Here is a 21,678-nt window from a genome sequence, read left to right on the forward strand (position 1 = left end):
GTGATGGCCTGGGAGCGACTCCACGCGTATCCCTAGATATAATCCATTGTATCAAGGTCTCTTCCTGAGTTTTAGATAGCCTGAGGTTGTGGTTCCGAAGTTCTCCTTGAAATAAGTGTCCACTTAGTCGATCTGAAAGTGTTGTATAGGGCACATTAAAAGTTTCTGCTGCTCGACGAATACTTGGAATTTCGCAGTTCTTTAGGGCTTTAATTGCAAGTTGGATTCTGCCCTCTTGTTCCACCAAGTTTTGACGTGATTGACGCGATTTTGGTGGCATGGTGGTTGCTTGAATAATTACGCGTTGAACGCGCGAGGAATTTTTGGTGGGTGATCGGATGACCCGGGATGATCGGACGACCCGGGAATTACGTTAACTAACTAAATAACTTAACTAACCCCAAATCACTACTAGACTTTGTGTAAATTACTGTTACTACTTAATATGAAGGTCAAGAATTGGAACTCAACTCTTAACTTAAAACTCACCCATTCATTCCACATTCAAACATAGTATTCTTCCAGCTGCCCTGGATCAATGACTATTTTAGAATGTGTGAAATGCTATCCTCCACACTTTCTATATCATTTTACTCGCTGCATATCCCGGCATGTCTCAGAATAAAAAACGGCCAGTGACGTATGGTAAATCGTCATTCAACAGGGCCCTAGTTGGACTATACGTGCCGGATTTGGACACCACCTCCAAACCACCCAGTCTTCGTACCTCTTCAAGCGATGGACAGTCAGCGACGCCAACTATTCATCCGCTCTCCTCTGTTTCGTCAATCGGACCCCCCCTAGCGAGGACCTTCTGTGAGTGCGTTGGTTGAGTTACACTGGTTAATTGAAGTTGCTCATTCCTGAATCTAGCAGGTTCTTCTCTCACCCAAGGGGAGGATGCGCATATAGCCATGCAAGGAAAGCGAAGGAAGCTACTGCGCGAAGAGGCGCATCAGCGCAATCCAGATGGTCAGACGAAGGCGGATTGTGTCGGACGTGGAAATCCTGGTAACCATGCGACACCTGAAGAAGAGGATATTTCTACAACATCCCCTGGTCGCGACGAAAACCAGAAGGCCAGTGATGCTATACGCTATTCACGATCGGATGTGCTACCTAAACCAAAATCGCCTAAGCGCGCGCTGCCTTCAAACTCGCATTCTGCTCGCCCACTCAAATCTACACCACCAAGTTCCGATGGCAAAAGCATGGCCAGCTTTGCGGACGCGCAACCCAAGACTGACACTTCCTCCCCACGAAAAAGATTGATCGACTCGCTAGGCATGACGAATCAACCTCCTAGCCCGATGATTTCAGAGCCTAATGATGACCCGGCGTCTCTCCTTCATGAACGGCCTCCTCAACAGAAGTTCTCTGCTTCTGCATGTCAGACTGCTGCCGAGGATGATAACAAACGCCGACCACGAAATGTTGAACGGTCCCAAACGACCCCGGCTAGCTCCTTGTCTTCTATGCTTCGATCGTCTAGAGTCACTTACTCGCGACAGAGATCTTTTCTGAATGATATGATCGGCGCGACTGATAGTGAGCCTCCAAGTGTGGACAATGGAGCGAAACTGAACCCAAGCCGAGAAGCCCATGGCTCGTTTGCATCACACATACCCCCGGAAGACGAAGACAGTAATAGTAACAAAGCGGTGCGAAGTATCCACGAGCTTAGACAAGCTGGCGACAATGCGAGATTCCGGGAGATTGTTGATTCAATCTTCGAAGACATCGAGGATCAATACAATTCGATATCAGGCAGATGCTGTAGTATTGCTGACTTGTGTCACAAGCTACTTAATGCAGGGTTTGCTCATCGTTTCTCCGAGCAAGGCTTTGATGAACGCTTGATTAACTGTATCGCAATCAGCTCAAACATAGTCTGGCTTTCCCTCGCTTTTGGCGCATTCAGACTCATAATCGTCGGCGGTCGAGCTTCCCGTGTCTTTGCCGAGTCGCTGTGGGCAAGCATCCTTGATCATTCCCCCGTATTACTGAATAGCGAGGACGACATCCTTACATTGGCGCGCGACCCTTTGCAGGGCCTCTCAAAGACAGCACAAACTGCAGTTAGAGGTCTTCGGTCTCAGTTGTCGCCTGCAAGCACGTCGCAATCGCTACGCATGTCTCCCCGGTTGCTAGCACTCGAATGCATAAAAAGTGCGTTGAAGCTTCTCAGGGAAAATGGCCACACTGTTCGCCATGCTCCTACCACGTTTCTGAATACGCTCCTGGACTTGCTGTCAATGAATGTCCCGGATGACGCTGAGCGACCAGGTCATTTTCACGTTTCAGAGTTGATATTCTCCGTCCTCGAGAATTACTCAATTGTAACAGGACCCTTCGATGATGACCATTGCCAGTGCCTCCAGCGCCTGTCTCAACTGCGTTGGCTTTTTACCTCGGATCCTCGTGACCAAATGCGCCCGACATTGATGTCGTATGTTCGGGTAATCTTGAACCTTACCAATAAGGAACCTGCGGTTTGCGAAAGCTTCGCTCTTCCTGAACTGGTCTATGGGCTCGTTGAAATTGTTATCAGGGAGTGCTCCGATGTGTCTAAAGATCCTGCTCCCAATGAGAATGATGCATTGAACGCCGTGATTTTGGCGCTCGGCACTCTTATCAATCTGGCAGAAAAGACCGAGAAAGCCCGAGCCATGCTCGTGCAATCCAACAATTTTGCAGTTTCTCCCCTCCAGCAGCTGTTGAAGCAGTTCTCTGGTAGCGCGAGATCTCTTGATCATGTAAGAACACCATGCTTTTAACCTTGACATGTTCTAACATCAGTATCAAGGCACATTCCGTGTTAGAAGTGCACGAAAATGTTGTTGCAGGATACTTGTCTATCCTTTTTCTTACTCTTTGCTTGAACACCGAAGCACGTCTACTTGTCAAAAAGTCTCTTGACGGGAAGGGACTAGTCTTGGCTTTTTCGACCGCTGAAAAGTTCTTGCAGTACCATCGACAGGTTGAGAAAGAGAACGGTCTCGCTGAAACATATGAAGGCGAGTTTAGACTCACTAGACGACTGGAGCACATCATCAGTCAGGCACGTCGGTTGGAAGAAGATTCTGATGAGCTGCCTTGAGCTTGGAGGTATATAGATGCCTTTGAAGGTTCCCCATACTACTGTGCCACCAGGTCCTTCTAATTGGGACATTCGAAGTCTATGAACAATCTAGACTTTGCAGAGAAGCGCTCAATCCTGGCGTAGTTGAGTGTTTGTTGTGCATGTCAAGCATGCGGTGCACTCATTTTTTTTTCTCTAAGATTTAGTAAAAGTCTACACCAATACTGATATGTGCCATTGGTGAGCTGTTTCATAGGTGAGATTGTGCAGAGTTACTTCTTGGAGTTTGCAATGTAAAAGAGAACCATTCCTATTGGGCAGAATAAGTAGTAGTATAATACCTGGGTACCTTGCTACTAGTACTTAGGAACGGTATTACAAAGTACTTCAGAGGTAATGATATTACTATAACATATGCCGTTATAGTCATGTCCAGCGTTTACTATGGATTTGTTTGCGCACAGACGGGCGCATCATCCAAGCTGATGGGAGCTTGTTTGGAGATTTTGCCACCCTTACTGAGTCATCCACATTAGTAGTCCTCCGCTTTGCTATTCGAGAAACATTTGGGGCGTTACGAAACATAACCAAGTTCCAACTTGCTGACGTCGTTCTCTAATTCGATCTGATAGCCCTGGTTGTTCTTCATGGTGCCAGCTTAGTGTTCAACCATCAGTTCGCCGCGGTTCCGGCCAGCTTTGCTCAACGCTTCACCTCCGCAAATACCTCGCAGATTATTACCACTCTTTGCCATTGTTATCCTCACCCCAGTGCCACAAAAATGCCTAGTGCACCAAAACAACGAAAGATAGCCATCGTGGGCAATCGATCCGTAGGTGTGTATTCCCAGGCCTGCATGTTCACCTTTGGAGCTGACACTGCTAGGGAAATCCTCCCTTACGGTTCGGTTTGTTGAGCACCACTTTGTCGAGAGCTACTATCCGACAATCGAAAACACGTTTAGTAGAATCATCAAATACAATGGCCAAGATTATGCAACCGAGATAGTTGATACAGCCGGCCAAGTGAGGATTCACCAAAGTTTCGTTTGCTGGGCTCGGACAGCTAATCCAAGCTCTAGGACGAATACAGCATATTGAATTCCAAGCATTTCATTGGAATCCATGGTTATATAATCGTCTACTCGGTGGCATCCCGTCAGTCGTTCGACATGGTAAAAGTCATTAGGGATAAGATTCTGAACCACCTCGTAAGTAGTCTATTCCGCGCGACCACCTTTTCAGCTTCTTGGTGACTAACGTGAGCCAGGGAGCGGATTATGTTCCCCTCGTCGTCGTCGGAAACAAGAGTGACCTTAAGACGGAACAACGCCAAGTATCCTTAGACGAAGGCAGACAGTTAGGAGAAGAGTTTCGCTGCGCATTCACGGAAGCTAGCGCTCGTCTTGACTACAATGTTGCAAAAGCTTTTGAATTAATGATTGGGGAAATTGAGAAATCGCAGAATCCTGCGCAACCAACCGGAGGTAATAAGTGTGCAATAATGTGATACAAAAGGAAGGCGCTGGAAATGATAGAATGAACGCGGATCTTCTTCGTCTTCGCCCGCAGATTTATGTATAGTTTCCTGCCACTTATCGTTGCTTCGCAGCCTTATCTAACTAATAATAACGGCAACCTGGCGTCTTGAACTTGTGCGAGCATTTAGTGCCCAATTCGCTGGAAGCGTTTGTCGAGTTCGAGGGAAATAATGGCTTTGATGTAGCGAAGCAACTATACAGTGTATTGTCCTATCCAAATTAGTGGTTAGGTTACGTTCTTGCCAATTAGTGGTAAAGTTGTGTAGAGACGCGAATTGCACGCCTGATGGGTTTGCGTGGTATTTTTTGCGCTGCGCCATGGATGGCGGGCTTGGTTACTTAAATCATTCTTTTACTATCAATGATGCGACAACAATGAATAGTCAAGATCAATAGTAGACGCGTCTTACACCTTCAAAAGTCCTTCTAGGCACTGGCGACTGTCTGGGGAGTATGAAACATCTCCCTAACGGGTAAGGCGCTAGTTCCCTGGTGCCCTACCTAAATATTTGCACGGGGCCCGCCGAATCGAGACAAAAGTTGGGCCAAATTTCGTGCCCCTCATGCCCTCCATCCCCGCTCACCACGCCAAACACTCGCACCTTTGTCCAACAATCGTCAATTGCCAATATCTTTCGGCGGTTCCCTTTTATTCTTGAGTTACCCATTAGGCCTGTTTAGACTTCTGTTGACAGTAGCCAGACCGGAAAATGCTCGACCTCGCCGACTTCATCACGGACCGTGGTGGAGATCCGAATAAGATCAAGGAGAGTCAGAGGAGGAGGTCTGCTCCTGAGGCTGATGTTGACGAGGTAATTTCCTTGTATGAGGAGGCTCGCCGGGGTAAGATTTATTGTCATTGCTTTCTTCTCGACCTGGTAGGCCTTGTGGACGGAGTAAGCTGACTGCGATTCTGTTGAAGCACGCTACCAAGTCTCCCAAATAAACTCCCAGCTCAATACCCTCCTCAAGGAAATTGGTAAGAAGAAGAAGGTTAGTCACCGGTTCTTCGAGTTTGCATCTCGCGCCCTTTTATTTCTCATCGATGACTGACCCCGCCAAACCAGAACAAGGAAGATGCCAGCACTCTTTTGGAGGAAAAAGCTGGGCTAGAGAGCCAGCGCAAAGAAGCAGAAGAGCTTGCCGTCCAAAAGGAAACACTCAGGGATCGAAAGATCCGAACAATTGGCAACTACGTCCATGAATCTGTCCCTATTAGCAACAACGAGGTTGGTGACTCATTCGAAACAGCGCTTCGGTCAAGTACGATATTAATCGTGTCGCCTAGGATGATAACGCCATTGTCAGAACATGGTCTCCGGATAATTTTGTTCCCGAGAAGCCTAATTGCCTGTCGCATCACGAGGTCCTTACTCGACTGGATGGCTATGATCCTGAGCGCGGAGTCAAGATCGTCGGCCACCGTGGCTATTGTCTGACGGGTTATGGTCTTTTCCTGAACCTTGCGCTTGTGAATTACGGACTTGAATTTCTCTGGCAACGTGGCTACAAGCCGAACCAACCACCGCAGTTTATGCTCAAGGAGATGATGGCGAAAACGGCTCAACTCGAACAGTTTGACGAGGAACTTTACAAGGTCACAGAAAGTGAGGACAAAGCCACCGACAAATATTTGATCGCCACTTCAGAGCAGCCATTGTCTGCGTTGCATGATAGCGAATGGCTCCAAGATAAGGATCTTCCAATCAAGTGCGAAAACCGCCATCTCTACGATGCATGTATACTCACCAAACAAACCACAGATATGCTGGATACAGCACATGTTATCGAAAGGAGGCTGGGTCTCATGGCAAGGATGCCTGGGGTATTTTCCGAGTTCACCAGTTCGAGAAGGTTAGACGTCGAAAAGTCCGTCACCAACACTTGATCTAATTCTTATCCCAATCTAGATTGAGCAATTCGTCCTCACAAAACCCGAGGAGTCTTGGGAGGCGTTTAACCAGATGATCGAAACCTCGGAACAGTTTTACCAGTCGCTCGGGCTCCCTTACCAAATCGTGTCTATAGTCTCGGGTGCTTTGAACAACGCCGCAGCGAAGAAGTTTGATCTCGAAGCCTGGTTCCCTTTCCAGCAAGAATACAAGGAGCTGGTTTCTTGCTCCAACTGTACCGATTATCAGTCACGAGCATTGGGAATTCGATACGGCCCGAAGAAGACGACCGACGCGAAGAAATCCTACGTCCACGCATTGAACGCTACCCTGTGTGCAACGGAACGCACCCTGTGCTGCATCCTTGAGAACTATCAAACAGAAGATGTGCGGTCGAACCATTCCTCCTCTTGTCACCAGAATCACACTAACAGAGCGCAGGGATTCGTTGTTCCAGAGCCCCTAAGGAAATACATCCCCGGTGCTCCCGAATTTCTCCCCTACACCAAAGAACTTCCAAAAGATAGCACCTCAACCAAATCCCGGCCTAAAGCTGCCGCAAAGCCCGGCAGCAGCGCTGATGAAGCATCCAAGAAGCTTCAAGGCATGCAATTGTGATTTGCATCGCCTAGCTCTCGCTGGTTCTAGGTCATTAGCGAGCCGCTACATTAGGAGATATGACACCTCACAAATCTAGATATCGATTGCTGTCGCGGGAAGATTGGATTTCGGGTTAGATGTCTGGTTCCAAATTCAACTTCCTTATAGAAACATCCAGGATGTGCGGCGATATGGCCGGGTTCAAAATTAGTGCCAAAAAAATATAAAGAAACTCACTTGTGAATTTTGATAATTTCAAGCATAACAATCACGCCATCATTTTGTGAACTGGTTCAGACCCGCCGGCCTGAAATTCGGCGAGGGGCACCTGTACCCCCCACCTTTTGCCCCTGCACTGCTTCTCCGAGCCTCCGAGTCCGGAGCTAGTAGATCTCCCAGGCGATTCATCTAAAAGCACGAATATTCATGTACTTGCGTGAAGCTGCAGAGAAGTCCCCTTGTGTAGAGGAATTTATTGTTTAAGAAGCGTCATGAAACCCAGGAAATACCCAAAGGCCCTGCGCTAAGACGACCAAGTGGTCCAGATATCTGAATGACCGAAGAGCAATTTCGTATGACTCAATAGTAGGTCTGGTACAATCCCGTCCGCAGCTGCAGCCAGCTCGAGTTGCTTATTAAATTTTTCTTATAAGAGAAATGTCCTCCTGTAGGGCAAGGTCCTTTTTCTCTCCGCAACCCCCAAGTTACCTAAGAATTGGGATCGATACACTGAAGGTTCGCCTGTTCAACGTTTGAACTCTTCTTTTTCGGCTCTTGTCATAATTTGCGCCTTTCTGCCAACACCAACAATGGCCGCATCTGCAAGAGACATCAGACCTAGCAAGGATGCATCCAACCTGAGCATCTCGCAAAGCCATAGCTTCTCCACATCGCCAAACGCGTCCTTTCAGTCCGCTCCGTCGAGCCATAGCGGCTCAGTTCTGGCAAGCCGGATGGCTTCCGCTGCCAACGCGAAACATTTGAAGCCATTCGCGACGGAGGATATCAAGGTCTTGCTTTTGGAAAATGTCAACCAGACCGGGCGCGAAATCCTTAGCAAACAGGGCTATCAAGTAGAATTTCTCAAGTCGTCGCTTCCGGAAGACCAGCTTATTGAGAAGATTCGGTAAGTGCATTATTGTTCTCCATTTTAGATTTGAGGGTGTTCCTAATGGTTCCCTTCCTCCAATAGAGATGTACATGTGATTGGAATCCGTTCAAAGACCAAATTGACCCCACGCGTCTTGAAGGAAGCTCGCAACCTTATAGTCATCGGCTGCTTCTGCATTGGAACAAACCAGGTTGACCTTCAGTATGCGGCTGAGCATGGTATCGCAGTGTTCAACTCGCCGTTTAGCAATTCCCGAAGTGTGGCAGAATTGGTTATTGGTGAAATTATCGCTCTTGCCCGCCAACTCGGTGACCGCTCCAACGAAATGCACAATGGTACCTGGAATAAGGTGAGCAACAAGTGCTGGGAAATTCGCGGAAAGACACTAGGTACGATACCATTTTGGGTTGCCCTTTTGAGTACTAGACTAACCTCAACGACAGGAATTGTTGGGTATGGGCATATCGGATCTCAGCTATCAGTTCTTGCTGAAGCCATGGGCATGTCGGTCATCTTCTATGATGTAGTGAATCTCATGGAGTTGGGAACAGCCCGCCAGGTTCCCACTCTGGAGGCTCTCCTTTCAGAGTCGGACTTTATCACCTTGCACGTTCCTGAACTCCCGGAGACAAAGAATATGATAGGGCAAACTCAATTCGAGAAGATGAAGCAGGGCAGCTATCTTATCAATGCTAGCCGAGGAAGTGTGGTCGATATCCCTGCGTTGATACACGCGATGCGATCCGGCAAGGTTGCTGGCGCTGCACTAGATGTTTATCCAAATGAGCCGGCCGGAAATGGTGATTACTTCAACAACGATCTCAACGAATGGGGCGCGGACCTCCGTGCTCTCAAGAACATAATCCTGACCCCACATATCGGTGGCAGTACCGAGGAAGCGCAGCGCGCAATCGGTGTCGAAGTAGCTGACGCTTTGGTCCGATACGTGAATGAAGGTACTACACTGGGCGCTGTCAACCTCCCAGAGGTCACCCTTCGTTCTTTAACCATGGACGAGCCGAATCACGCTCGGGTATGTGCCCTTTTTTTTGCCCGCAGCATGTGATACTGATTATTGCAGGTAATCTATATCCATCACAACGTTCCTGGTGTGCTTCGTAAAGGTAAGGGCGATCAGATCATGACGAGCATCATCTATTAGGTTAGATTTTCACTGACCGTTCTTAGTCAACGAGGTTCTTGGTGATCACAATGTTGATAAGCAAATGACGGACAGCAGAGGCGATGTATATTCTCTTCCAATATTGAATGAAATTGACCTCGTACTGACTGTGACTAGGTTGCCTACTTGATGGCCGACATCAGCAGTGTTGATAACACGACGATCAAGGATTTGTATACGAGACTTGAAAGCCTGTCATGTATTCATCCCCATTTCGCCGTTGAAACTGCAAGAAGCTGACCTGATTTAAACTTTTTAGCCCGAATCATGACGAGGATCCTATACTAGAAAGGACTCTCTTGGACCCAAGCGAGCTTGTTTGCATCAATCATTCCACATAGATTAGAGCATATGTACCTTCTCCTGGCAGAAGAGCAGAGGTAAGATGGGTCTGGAAAGTCCAGGGTGTCATTGATTGTTTTATTCAGGTTCTGGTGGAGTCCCTCAACGGCAGCTGTCTACCAAAAGTTTGATTATATGTTCATTCAAGAATGCTGGGAAGGTTCTTGATCTGTCTCAACCTGCTAGAAAAAAAAAATAAAAAAACTAGCGATTTCCCCTTGTAATCAATATTGTTCTACTTGTAACGCCGGCAAGAGGCGGTAACCAGACTTCTTGTGACCGGGTGTGGTGGGAAAAGATCGATTCCCTTCAACCGATAGAGAGAACCCAAGGTTGGATAACAGAAGTGCTTTTCACCGGCGATATTGGTGTCTCTCTAGTCGTTCTCTATACAACGGACTCCGGCTTCGTCTCCTGGGTGGATTATCTCGTGGGTAATCAGGGTACGGATGGTCATGGTAAGGGCCACCACGCCACTCAGAATTAATAGGGCCATGGTCCCTCTCACGACTTCGTCCACCTCCGCCGCCGTAACTCGGAACATATGAATCAAGATTTGCATCAGAAGGCCCATAGCGACTACCACCATACGCCCGATCTCGCCCGCCCTTGTCGGGGTGGCTTGCCGTCCATGACTGGTGTGTTGGGGCGGGAGGTTTCGGCGGTAAACCGCCGTCTTTATGTCGAGATGGAAGTCCTTGGTTTGTCTCTTCACCGGCTCTTCTTAGCCGGCCAGGTTGGGATTCGCTATTCCAGCTATCAACGGGACGGCGCTGTGGATTGCCTTGATTTCCATTAGCACTCGGCTTGGTCCCGCGCGCAGCGCTAGGCACGCGAGCATTTCTAGGCTCGGCGCCTGTCCTATTTCCGGAATTAGTTGACCATCCCCCGTTACGGCCCATGCCCACGGAACCTCCAGCAGGTGCCGGGGGCAAAGCAGCTCGCTGCCCGCGGAACCTCCGCCTATCGAGTTCATGTGAATCTTCGAAAGATGGAAGGTCTTCAGGACGCGCGGGGAGCGGTGGTGTCGAGAAGTACGGATGTTTTAACGCATCTATCGCATTTATTCTTTTGCGCCAATCAAGCTTCAAGAGCTCTGTGAGTAGAGAAATGGCGGTAGGGCTCAAGCTATGACAAGTTAGAAGAGGATAGAGATACCTATGGGAGGAAATTACTCTTTGAAGACGTCCGGGAGGTTGCCAGGCCTATTGCCAAAGCTTTTCACACCTTCACAGCCAGGGAGGGAGCTCCAACCTGGCATGTTTTCTTCCGTTGGTGCGCCCACAAGACCGAAAATGAGCTGTGCTTGGTTGAGATCGCTATTACCAGCGAGTATTGGTTTGCCCTTGAACATCTCGCCGAAAACACATCTGGAAAAAGTTAGAAATAGGACGCAGAAAACTCGCGGTGACTATACCCGACTCCCCACATGTCAATCGCAGAGGTATAACGCCGGAGCTGTAGTAGTAGTTCCGGAGGACGATACCAGCGTGTCACTACTAATGTCGTATAGTCTCGCTTGGCTTCTCCACCACCTTTCCCGGGTTGAGGAGGTGGTTCGTCAAATGGTCGTGCCAGCCCAAAATCAGCAATTTGAAGAATGCCACGGTTACTGATAAGTAGGTTTGCAGCTGTACCAAGTCAGCACATGGGGTCTTGCCCAAGTTGTTGTCGAGACTAGCCTTTCATATCGCGATGCAGGATACAATTCTGTGCGGAGGTCAGACAAAATTTCTTGAACTGCTCATGCGCGGGGACGATGATACCCCATGTAGATAACGCAGCCCCTCTAAGAGTTGGATCATGTAGCACTTGATCTGCGCCTCGGTAAAGTGAACTGCCGGGTTCTCCAAGAGTCCTGAAAGGTCGTGTTCCATATAAGGGAAGACCATATACATGCTGGCTTTCTTTCGGCCTTCCCCTTGTGAAGAGTCAGGCGAGGCATCCAGGAGCTGTTTTGATAGATCACACACCTTTGCTTCGCTCGACAGACATCTCTCTGAGCCGCATGATGTTTGTATGCGACAGCATTTTTAGCAGCTTGATCTCGCGTAGTGCAGTAATCGGGAACTTGAGCAATTAGTCGGTTGAGGATTTTAGGTTTTCAGAAGAAACCGTTGTTAGCTCACCCCATCCCGTTCATTGTGCATAAGAATCTTTTTCAAGGCGACGATAGAGCCGTCCCTTTTCGATCTTGCTCGGTAGACCTCTCTGGACAGGAAAGCCGTGTCAGCCGGGTTTAGGCCTAGTTCTCGAGGAACTTACCCAAAAGTACCTTCACCCAACTTGCCCAAAAAGTCGAATTCCCTGATACTAGTACACCCAGTAAATCTGGCAGCACCACTACTGTCCCTTTCTAGTGACGGTGCAACCATTTTCAAAAAACTTGTTGATGGCGTTCGCGGCGGAAGGGTTCATAGAGCGGCTTTGTATAGCCTATCATGGATATGCGAGGACGAGCGCCGGAGCTCGTTGATTTTGCCTCGCAGCATGCACTGCAAGGTTGCGCCTATGGAGTCGAATCGCTTGGGCTTTGTTCCTATGGCACAAGCCAGATGGAAGCCTTGCATTAGGCACGGATGGACATGCCTGATCAAAAGATACTGTATGGCTAACTGAGCCCTTAAGTCCGATATTCTCGGTCTTACTCGGAAAACATATAACCAAGCGTGCGGTAAATGATGTTTAGTATCCGACGCGATCAATGTGATGAGCTGCTCACGTGATGCAAGCGACCACTTCCGATTCCACCTCCGGGCTTCCGACCTCCTCACAGCGCATTCGAACCCATCCAGCGTCTCAATTACGCCAGAAAGCTGTGAGTATACCCTTCCTTATGCTGCAGTCGATTTCTAAAACTGCCAAGAGTCACGCAGACATGGCGGCGAACCATCCAATTCACATCCACCCGGCTCGACCTTTCTATCGCTTTACAGCCACTGCCCTTGGTGCCAGCATGTGGTTCTTCGTATGTCGCCCAATCCCCTGCTCCTTGAACTTGCTAACTGAAGATGATATTTTTGTCATTGTAGTTGATGTACCGAGCGAAGAAGGACGGACCTGCTTTACTAGGCTGGAAGCATCCATGGGATCACTGAGCGAATGCCATTTGACGCGCGAAAACGACAATACCACAATAAACGTCGCATAAACTTGTGTTTTTAATATACTTGTGTTGTTTGTCTGTTTCAAGTCTAAGAAGAGTCTAACAAGATTCGCCGCTGATCTATATCTGTGTCTCCTTGGCATTCGACGAGCGACACCCCTGGTTCGATTAGTAGCTCTATCTGCCCATCTCCTCAAGCAAAACTTTATACTGGCGACGCTGCTTCTTATGACCAGGTTGCAGCAGGATCTTGACTCGGCCAAGTATGTGAGCAAGCTGGGGGAAAATCTTCCGTTCCGCCAGCCAAGCCAACAGGAAACTTCCCAGAGCAAGCCCCAATAGCCATGTAGCGAAAGCGTCTGAGATGTGGGTCAACTGCATAACCCGCTTTACCCATCCTGATGGTCGATAAAGCATGTAGCAGGCAATTATCAAATCTAAAACAATTACGACAAGGAAAGGTTCTGGTTCCCATTAGTACCTAGAGAGGCTTATTGTGGAGGGAAGTTGCTCACTGTTCGACCTCATGGGCTTTCGGAACGGGGGTCCCACACTCAGCACGACACTGGCTAGAGTATATTGAAAGCTAGATATTAGAAAGAGAACCGTGTTCTCGGAGTTTTCTATGTTGTTGTCTTCCCCCAGCCGGATATCAGGGGCCTTGAACCTGCAAAAATGTGAGGGACGGAAGAGACACGAATATTGAAGGGAAAATACCATGGTTGCGATTGAACTGATTTGTAGACCACGAGCTGGATCAGAACACATATAGTGATTTGTCCGAGTAGCGGAGTCAAGACCTTTCGCGAGACTAGGTCTGCGGTTGGGCGCTTTTGAGATAATATAGGATAGGGTGCGGTCCAGCCCACTTGAAGATATCAGCATGCATTTTGAGGAATGTGATGGTCGACTCACTAAAAATGGCGATTGGCAATATTAGAGCAAGATCGATGAAGAGGAACTGCAATGAGACTATTAGTGGACCTCGTCGGATAAACAGCGGGAGACTCACCTGAAAGTCTCCAAGATTAGAGGCGGAAGTATAGAGAAAGCTGACTGACGCGAATTGGATTGCCGAATATAGGCTCATATACTTGAAGCAACAAAAGCTTGTCACCAATGAGCTCCGGCCCTCTCTATACAGACAATATTAGTTAATGAACTGTTAGAGGTTCGAAGGATAATACCTGATTAGCGTAGGAACGCAAGAGACATCGAATTGACGGCTGGTAAAAGGCGCAGCCACAGAAGCTTCTGCATCAGATAGAGAAATGCCAACGTCTGCAGCCTTTAACGCTCCGCAGTCATTAGCACCATCGCCACAAAATCCACAACAGTAATCGAGGGACTGGAGCTTCTCCACAAGCTCGTGTTTCTCGTCAGGGGACATTCTCGCAAAGACGTTGCCACGGACAAGCATCTATACCAGGTTAGCTCGCTAATCCAAAAGGCCGTAGACAAAGTTTTGGTATACCCGTTTCACAACGATTTCATCTTCAAGATCCAAGATCCACCTAAAAGCATCACCACTGACTGCAAGGGAGTAATTACGGGCACTGCAGGCGGCTTCAGGGATAGATAAATCAACCCCATCAGGAGCCGGTAATGGCTATAAACTGTCAGCTCCCTGAACTTATAATATGAGATCAGCCATACCATCAGCGTATGCGAATCAAGTTTAAGGCTTGGGTCCGAGACACTTTCCCAGGATAAAGACCCGCTAGGTTGATGTGCATTGCCTAGTTCTGTTAGTCAATAACGGTAGGAGTTACAGCAAAGGTAACTGACCTTCTACAAAGCGTGGGATGTAGCACTGTTCCTCAAGGCCAATAATACCACATTCTCGGGCAACACTGACCGCAGTGAGTATGTTATCACCAGTACACATGATATTCCGTATGTTGGCTTGATTCAGTTCAGCAATAGTTTCACTGGACTTGTGTTTCAGTTTATTTTCAAAGATGATAAAACCTGTGAATTCCAAGCGAGACTCTGCATCTGTGCGCGTCATTTTCTGGATCTTCATCCAACTTAATTTTTGCTCATATTTAGCCGCACAAGCAATGACACGATAGCCATTGTGGGTATAGTGACTTAGGATCTCTTCAAAGTCCGGAGGCACTATGGAATTTTCTTAGTTTAAAGCGTAAAGTATGGGCCAGTATACTTACAGCTTTCTGGTCTGCAAATGTCTTTTACGCTTTCAGGAGCACCCTTAACAAATACAGAGGCACCACTGTCGCCAAATTGTCTTACAATCACGCTTGCACGCCGGAGCTGTGACACGAACTCAAAGCTGCGTAAGATCCCGAGTTCTATAGATTCCTGATTTAGGGCAGTCAGCATTCATTTCGAATGGGCGTAGGAAATTGTATTCACCTGACCACTACTGTCGACAGATGTGTTATGGCCAGGAGGCCGGGCAACGGACGGAACAATGGTTTCATGTTCAGAGCTCTGATGCTCAGGTGCATGACCCCCACCTTCTTCGAAAGACCAACCAGTAAACTCAAACATCTTCACATCTAGGGGATCGCCAAGAAGCTCATCGTCTACTACTCTTAAAGAGTGGCAGGTCGCCATAATTCGGACAATCGTATTATATTTCTCCGAGCATGGCACCGACTCGGCGCTCGATTCTGTGGGCGGTTTCGACGACACGTCCGACACGAGATCTGACAGTCTGGAGATCATTAGCCACGAGCGTACTTGATCGCAAGCCAAACCATGAGCGTATTTGATTGCGGCGCAAAGCCAAACCTTGTCTGTTCATTCATAATTCGCAAACCAAGGACATCCAGCCCGTCTTCTGTGAGGGTTCCTGTTTTATCGAAGCATACCACGTCAAGTTTTCCACCCACGTTAACCCTGGGACAGTTAGCTTCCCTTGCACGCAGAGTAGAATATATACTGACCTCTGCGGGCTAATGCAAAATATGTTCTTGCTTCTCAATCGAGACAGTGCAAAATTAGTGCCAATGGTTAGGGTAGCTGGTAGTGCCGGTGGTACGACTATTGTGATCAAGTCGAGAGCCCTGACAATGATTAGACGCCATGAAAGCTGCCGATTGTTAATATAAGGGTCGAACTGGGACAGCGATGGCAATACTCACGCCTAACCGTACAAAGTTGACGAATGACGCTATGAACCCTAAAAGAGCAATCACACCCATGACAGATATGTACCGGAACGAGTCCCGATAGAATTTGAAGCCTGAAGGCTTTGGAAAGAGCATCGAGCGGATAAGAGCGCCCTTGGTTGTCAAGAATCCTGTCCTCATAACGATCGCTAGCGCAATAGCCTCGTCATCGTCAACACGCTGCGGGCGCCGCGCTCTGATTATCTTGGTTCCATTGAAGAGAAAGTGTTTGGCAATATCCGGGTGGACCGAAGGAGCACTTAGGTTGAGATAATCAAGAGCATCATCTGTCAAGGGGGTTTTTGAAACTGGAACGGATTCGCCTGAGGTCTCCTTTAGTACATGTCGCCGGAAAAGGAATTCCACATCACAAACCTGTGAGCATGCTCTCATTCACAATACAGTCCCCAGATAGCAAGATACAATCACAGGGAACCTGGGTTAGAGAAGGGTCTGAGAACTCAAATACATCGCCGGGAACAAGTTCCTCAGAAGTGACCGATCTCCCTGGGCATAATAAGCATCAGCGTACAAGATGTTATGGCGTACTTACAAAAGCCGTTTCTAAGAACCCGGATATCGCACTCGAAATGGGACATTTCCTTCAAACGGTTCATAGTCTAATAAGATTATAGAAATAAGAACAGGTTCATATATGGAATGGGTGCAAATGTCACACACCGCGTTAGTTTCAACAACAGTAGTTCCAATGCTGACGACCGATATGACGAAGATGCATGCAGCATAGTAGTAATATTGATCAAGAGACCAAAGAAGAAGGCTGGCAAGTTGGAATATGTAAAATGGGTGGAACGCCTGTCCTCGTCAGCATTCCATGGGGCCAGAGGGTGCGATATGGATTTACCTCCTCAATTAAAAGTTGAAACAACGGCTTTTGTTGAATGTTGATGGCATTCAAACCAAAAATCTGCTCACGACTGTCACGATCTTCGGCATCGAGACCGGCCCGCATCGACTTTGCATTAACCCAGGACGGATCTTTCCAACCGCTGATCAAAAGAAACTTGTCCTCTAGCGGATGGTAGAAGAACCGGAGATACCTATAGTCGAAATACTTCAAGTTTTCAACAGTCGGGTCACTATCCTCATCATATTGGTATCTGTAGGAGTCGGCGAAAATCGTGGAAAGAGGCCGACTGTATGCTTGGCTAAGGATCTCACAGATGCTGAATTGTTTCCATTGATCCTGAAGATGTCAATATAGAACGTTCCGTAGAAATGGAGTTATCAGCACCTACCTCTACGACAACCCAGTCGCAGGTTTTCAACGGCGAAACTCTCCCTAGTAAACGTATTCTCCATCGTGGAAACCATCGAAATAATAGGAATGCGAAACCTAAAGTCAGCGAGCAGAAAAGGTAGTATAATAAAGCACCCAACGTAGTTGTAGTGAAGCCGGTTATGACAATTGTGACGTCTTCAGAAGCAATATTGATTTCTTGTCTGACTTTGCCGCCGCTCTTCCATTCTCGATCTGCAGAGCCGGCAGACAGCGAACGCCGAGGGAGTAGTGGATCTTCGACAGAGCTTCGCTGCTGAAAGGATGGTCTTGATTTGAACGAGAAATTGGTTGAATCATTTGTATCATCAAACTCGGCCACGAACAAGTCGTCGACTCCAGTTTCGAGGTCCACGGAGTCTCTATGGTGCCAGTCAAACGTGTTTTCGTTTTCTTGATGGCGTGAAAAGCTAGTGGTGGAATCTCTCCGAATCCTGCGGCGGGAGAACGACGCGATGCTGGATGGTATGCTCTCCGACATAGGTCCATCAAAGACCTAATAAAGGCAGTCAGCATCTTGAAGAAGTGGTTCAGAAGTGGACACACACCTCGCTGCGAGCCATTCCGACATCCGTAGCAACGCTATAGCTAAGTTGGTGTCAGCTTAAAGTAGAATATACAGATTCAGATGTTCAAACCTGCTCCTCATCGAGTCACGTCGCCGAGTCACTGTAATGCCCGTGGGCGAGGGTGACCGAACCCCCGCGGAGTACGGAGATTGCTCCATTGTGCGACTCTGGGTATATTGGTTGTGTGCTGGTCCCCGACTTCACTGCATGGCAACGCTTGGTCTATACCCAGCTGAGAAATGAGTATACATAAGCTCAAGACCAATAGTTGGGTGTGCCAGGTAGGTGAATCATTGGTGAACTTGCGCAGAAAATCTGATGCGATAAACTTCCGACCCCAGATCTCGAAGCAACACGTGACAGCGTCTAAAAGTGACGCTGAATCTCGTACAAGGTAAGGGCTTGGGGTGTGGCCAGCGGTGCGAAACGACTGGTATATTGTATTATCAAGTCGCTGTTGCAGCTGTACTTCTCGGAATGTCCGAATCTGAAATATCAGAGATGCCCGAAACCTTTGATTCGACGAAAGATAACAAACCAAGCGTTTACACATGACGTAGTTACGCTCGTGGGCTAATCGGGTACTACTACATGTACCATCTGATCTTCGAATACCGCGGAAACACCGTGACCTTAATTTATCGCTATCATGTCCTTTGAGGCTATTGCAAGCATCAAATTTTACTCTAGAAATCATGTCTGAAAATCATAGCACAGCAGTGGATGTCTGCCGACTCAGGGCATGGTTTAGTGCTCATATCCTATAATTCCTTCCACTAAAGTACGTAGGTGGTGGGTTGTCAGGCAAGAATTTGAAGCAAGTTCGTACTTATCTTGGTTCCACAGGACAACTGATGTTAATAGTAGTAGCAGTAGAGGTAGTAAGATTAGCCTCCTTTAGCAACATGGGCTTTTCCAAAGATAGTTCATCCTTTGTACTACCTTAGTGCATCTCCCACTTGTCTTTGGGATGGGCGGAACAAATTCCCGTTGGATTTGCAACCCGGAGGGCGGGCTGTTAGACTGTTCCTCAGTTTCTCGCCAGCGGCTAACTTTGAATGGTTAAAGTTAAGAGTATGTCAGAGTAAGCATATTGTTGAGGACGATTACGGTGTGTGAGGGAGGTCATGATTAGCGATACCTTTTGGTAAACCAGTTGGCAGCCTTGGATTTGAGTCGTCACAGAAACCCTCCATAAAAGCATATCGGATACCTTCAAAGTATCATTATTCTGTTACTTGAATTACTGTGCTCAGTCCCAACTTTCGCCATCTTTGTGTGGGTGTTCTCAACAGCCACATTGTCCCGCCAAGCCCCTCGGCCCAAGGGCGCTAAGATCCCACCAAGCCAGATTCCAGACCCCAAAATCTCAGCGTATCAAATTCTTTCAACCCTTACTCTCCCTCTCCGCGACAACCCCTCCACGGATTTTTCTCACCTCGAGGTTTCCGTATCGTCTGTGATCGAATATTCACGATGTCTGAGCCCATTAGGAATAAGAAGGCAGATTTTCCTGTCGCTCCGTACGTTGCTCCATTCTGGCTTCGTCACATATTTCCCATCTTGATTTCTAACCAGTGGTGAATTTGGCAGAACACCGCAAAACACGCCTGCGAACAATGCACCCATTTCTTCTCATGCTCAGCAACCTGGAGTTTCCAGCATCAAAGAAGGTGATTTTCTTCCCGAACAAGATAAATCTGTCGTAAAAGGAGACGCTAACCAGTTATGTCCGAATAACAGAGGGCTTCGACCCTGCTACTGCGGCTTCTTTGTTTGCAAGGAACCCCGCGCTGGTATCGATGATTCAAGGAAAACTCGGCTCGCTTGTTGGTCGCTCATCCGGCTACATTGAGTCCTTGCCCGCCTCTGTCCGCCGCCGTGTCGCCGGTCTGAAGGGTATCCAAAAGGAGCATTCAAAGCTGGAAGCCCAGTTCCAAGAAGAGGTTCTCGAACTTGAAAAGAAGTATTTTGCGAAATTCAGCCCGCTTTACGAGAGACGTGCTACAATCGTTAATGGAGGTGCCGAGCCAACCGATGTTGAGATTGAGGCTGGCAAGGCTGAGGAAGAGGACATCGATGCAGCTAAGGATGAAGAGCCGAAGAAGGAAGAGGAGGAGTCCCCGATGGCCGGTATCCCAGAGTTCTGGCTCTCCGCCATGAAGAACCAGATTTCGCTCGCCGAAATGATTACTGACAGGGACGAAGACGCTCTCAAGCATCTCACAGATATCCGCATGGAGTACCTTGATCGCCCGGGATTCAGACTCATTTTCGAATTTTCCGAAAACGAATTCTTCACGAACAAGACGATTTCAAAAACATACTATTACAAGGAGGAGAATGGATATGGAGGCGACTTTATCTATGATCATGCCGAGGGCACCAAGATCGACTGGAAGGATGAAAAAGATTTGACTGTTCGCGTGGAAAGCAAAAAGCAGAGGAACAAGAGTGAGTTCGAAAGTCGAAAGTCCCTGGCCCATGACTAATACATTAGCAGACACAAAACAGACTCGTGTGGTCAAGATTACAGTACCAACAGAGTCCTTCTTCAACTTCTTCGCCCCCCCTCAGCCCCCCGCGGATGACGACGATACCGTCGCTACGGATATCGAGGAGCGTCTCGAACTCGACTACCAGCTCGGAGAAGATATCAAGGAGAAGCTTATCCCCCGCGCAATCGATTGGTTCACTGGCGAGGCCCTTCAATTTGAAGAACTTGGTGACGATGTGGATCCCGATGAGTTTGATGAGTTTGACGATGAGGATGATGATGAGGATGATGAAGATGAAGATGGCCGAGGCTCTGATCGAGATGTTGATGACTCTGATGAAGAGGTACGTTGAACCATCCCAGATGGCTCGTGGTCAATATATGCTGATATTGGACAGGATGGTACTTCCAAGCCAAAGAAAGAGGCGGCCGAGTGCAAGCAGAGCTAGAGTGGAAGATTAAGACTACCGCATCCGCTCGCATGTGTTGTTAGCGGTTTGCCTGTGCTGGCTTGGAATAGCGACCTTCCATGACATCTTTCCCCTTTCTCGTCCGCTTTTGCTCATCAGATCATTCTTCTCAACAATTCTTCCTGCAAGGCTATATAATGCTCTCCCGTGATAAACGAAGTATGTACACGCATACGACAGTTTGTTAATTTCGTGGACTGGCTGGGAGTCGCCGGACCCTTGCGTCGATCACGTTGGCAGAGATTATCTACCATTTTTTTTTCTACACTATCTCTTTCATATCTTAATGTCGAGTCATTGGTGGCGCGAGGAGTAGGTACACTTTTTTTTCTCTAAAGATGCGTGTTGATAGCACAAATTATGAAAAATGCATGATAAAAGGGATTTCAGTTCTACAAGAATGGGCTACTCCGTGGACCGAAAGGCGGACGTGAAGGCAGAGTACAAGACATCAAATTTACAAATCTATAGCAATTGTGTGTAAGAAACATATGGCCATACTTCATTCTTCCATCTGGGTAGAGCGGCTCCAGGTCCTAGTAAAAAGTAGTTGATAGTCTTCCCCACGGAGTTTGACGCTTGGGCGGGCAAGGTGGTGTCTGTCGGCTGCCTCTTGGCGTTGGCACCAGTGTGGAGAATGGCTCAGCCAGTGGCGCGGGCCCCGAGGCTCCTCAGGGGCTACGTTGAGCGGCCAGTCTGGTCATCATTATTCTTGGAATTTCTGCTTCAATCCAGCATGAGAGCACTCCTCTCCAAGACTGCATCCTGTTAGTCACTGCCCTGGAAGGCAATTCTTTCCTTTCTTTTCACATTTCTTTTCACATTTATCTTTGTTTATGCTTCCCG

General features: G+C 47.9%; 8 protein-coding genes across 8 annotated transcripts; 6 read left to right on the top strand and 2 right to left on the bottom strand.

Moving 5' to 3' along the window:
- The first annotated feature begins 467 nt into the window (after positions 1–467).
- On the top strand, positions 468–3,513 carry BJX68DRAFT_250837 (WAPL family protein). Its single transcript, XM_071042316.1, has 2 exons — positions 468–2,756; positions 2,807–3,513. The coding sequence occupies exons 1-2, from the start codon at positions 915–917 to the stop codon at positions 3,098–3,100; spliced, it is 2,136 nt and encodes a 711-aa protein (XP_070892004.1). The 5' UTR covers positions 468–914; the 3' UTR covers positions 3,101–3,513.
- Positions 3,514–3,570: 57 nt separating this feature from the next.
- Positions 3,571–5,015, top strand: rhbA (Rheb family small GTPase rhbA). The gene is made up of 4 exons (XM_071042317.1): positions 3,571–3,918; positions 3,968–4,107; positions 4,164–4,292; positions 4,352–5,015. The coding sequence occupies exons 1-4, from the start codon at positions 3,864–3,866 to the stop codon at positions 4,589–4,591; spliced, it is 564 nt and encodes a 187-aa protein (XP_070892005.1). The 5' UTR covers positions 3,571–3,863; the 3' UTR covers positions 4,592–5,015.
- A 317-nt stretch (positions 5,016–5,332) lies between these two features.
- Positions 5,333–7,758, top strand: BJX68DRAFT_274670 (serine--tRNA ligase SES1; the record flags this gene model as incomplete). The annotated part of the gene is made up of 7 exons (XM_071047700.1): positions 5,333–5,465; positions 5,545–5,615; positions 5,690–5,851; positions 5,911–6,332; positions 6,386–6,476; positions 6,533–6,901; positions 6,956–7,758. 7 exons carry the CDS (start codon positions 5,333–5,335, stop codon positions 7,130–7,132), a joined length of 1,425 nt encoding a protein of 474 aa, XP_070892006.1. The 3' UTR covers positions 7,133–7,758.
- A 165-nt stretch (positions 7,759–7,923) lies between these two features.
- BJX68DRAFT_259966 (D-3-phosphoglycerate dehydrogenase) lies at positions 7,924–9,696 on the top strand (the record flags this gene model as incomplete). Its single annotated transcript, XM_071043793.1, has 7 exons — positions 7,924–8,240; positions 8,307–8,614; positions 8,669–9,258; positions 9,307–9,349; positions 9,414–9,472; positions 9,526–9,607; positions 9,668–9,696. 7 exons carry the CDS (start codon positions 7,924–7,926, stop codon positions 9,694–9,696), a joined length of 1,428 nt encoding a protein of 475 aa, XP_070892007.1.
- Position 9,697: 1 nt separating this feature from the next.
- BJX68DRAFT_41078 (CDC2/CDK family serine/threonine-protein kinase) lies at positions 9,698–12,420 on the bottom strand. Its single transcript, XM_071049132.1, has 8 exons — positions 12,016–12,420; positions 11,880–11,961; positions 11,724–11,820; positions 11,517–11,671; positions 11,433–11,460; positions 11,168–11,381; positions 10,926–11,120; positions 9,698–10,878 (listed from the first exon to the last, which is right to left on the bottom strand). The coding sequence occupies exons 1-8, from the start codon at positions 12,123–12,125 to the stop codon at positions 10,104–10,106; spliced, it is 1,656 nt and encodes a 551-aa protein (XP_070892008.1). The 5' UTR covers positions 12,126–12,420; the 3' UTR covers positions 9,698–10,103.
- Positions 12,421–12,529: 109 nt separating this feature from the next.
- On the bottom strand, positions 12,530–18,421 carry BJX68DRAFT_250883 (putative P-type ATPase). Its single transcript, XM_071042318.1, has 21 exons — positions 17,935–18,421; positions 17,845–17,884; positions 17,256–17,792; positions 16,862–17,203; positions 16,678–16,812; positions 16,550–16,616; positions 16,372–16,503; positions 15,970–16,319; positions 15,772–15,917; positions 15,617–15,724; positions 15,236–15,539; positions 15,028–15,181; positions 14,645–14,977; positions 14,513–14,595; positions 14,331–14,465; positions 14,044–14,276; positions 13,869–13,992; positions 13,772–13,817; positions 13,574–13,724; positions 13,372–13,523; positions 12,530–13,320 (listed from the first exon to the last, which is right to left on the bottom strand). The coding sequence occupies exons 1-21, from the start codon at positions 18,021–18,023 to the stop codon at positions 13,034–13,036; spliced, it is 3,948 nt and encodes a 1,315-aa protein (XP_070892009.1). The 5' UTR covers positions 18,024–18,421; the 3' UTR covers positions 12,530–13,033.
- BJX68DRAFT_259968 (uncharacterized protein) lies at positions 12,629–12,848 on the top strand (the record flags this gene model as incomplete). Its single annotated transcript, XM_071043794.1, has 2 exons — positions 12,629–12,718; positions 12,783–12,848. 2 exons carry the CDS (start codon positions 12,629–12,631, stop codon positions 12,846–12,848), a joined length of 156 nt encoding a protein of 51 aa, XP_070892010.1.
- Positions 18,422–19,123: 702 nt separating the features above from the next.
- Positions 19,124–21,360, top strand: nap1 (histone chaperone NAP1). Its single transcript, XM_071042319.1, has 5 exons — positions 19,124–19,388; positions 19,459–19,538; positions 19,609–20,319; positions 20,369–20,706; positions 20,761–21,360. Exons 1-5 carry the CDS (start codon positions 19,342–19,344, stop codon positions 20,809–20,811), a joined length of 1,227 nt encoding a protein of 408 aa, XP_070892011.1. The 5' UTR covers positions 19,124–19,341; the 3' UTR covers positions 20,812–21,360.
- Positions 21,361–21,678: the final 318 nt, after the last annotated feature.

This window comes from Aspergillus pseudodeflectus (genome assembly GCF_044049435.1).
Source record: "Aspergillus pseudodeflectus strain CBS 756.74 chromosome Unknown BJX68scaffold_120, whole genome shotgun sequence".
NCBI classification, from domain to species: Eukaryota; Fungi; Ascomycota; class Eurotiomycetes; order Eurotiales; family Aspergillaceae; genus Aspergillus; species Aspergillus pseudodeflectus.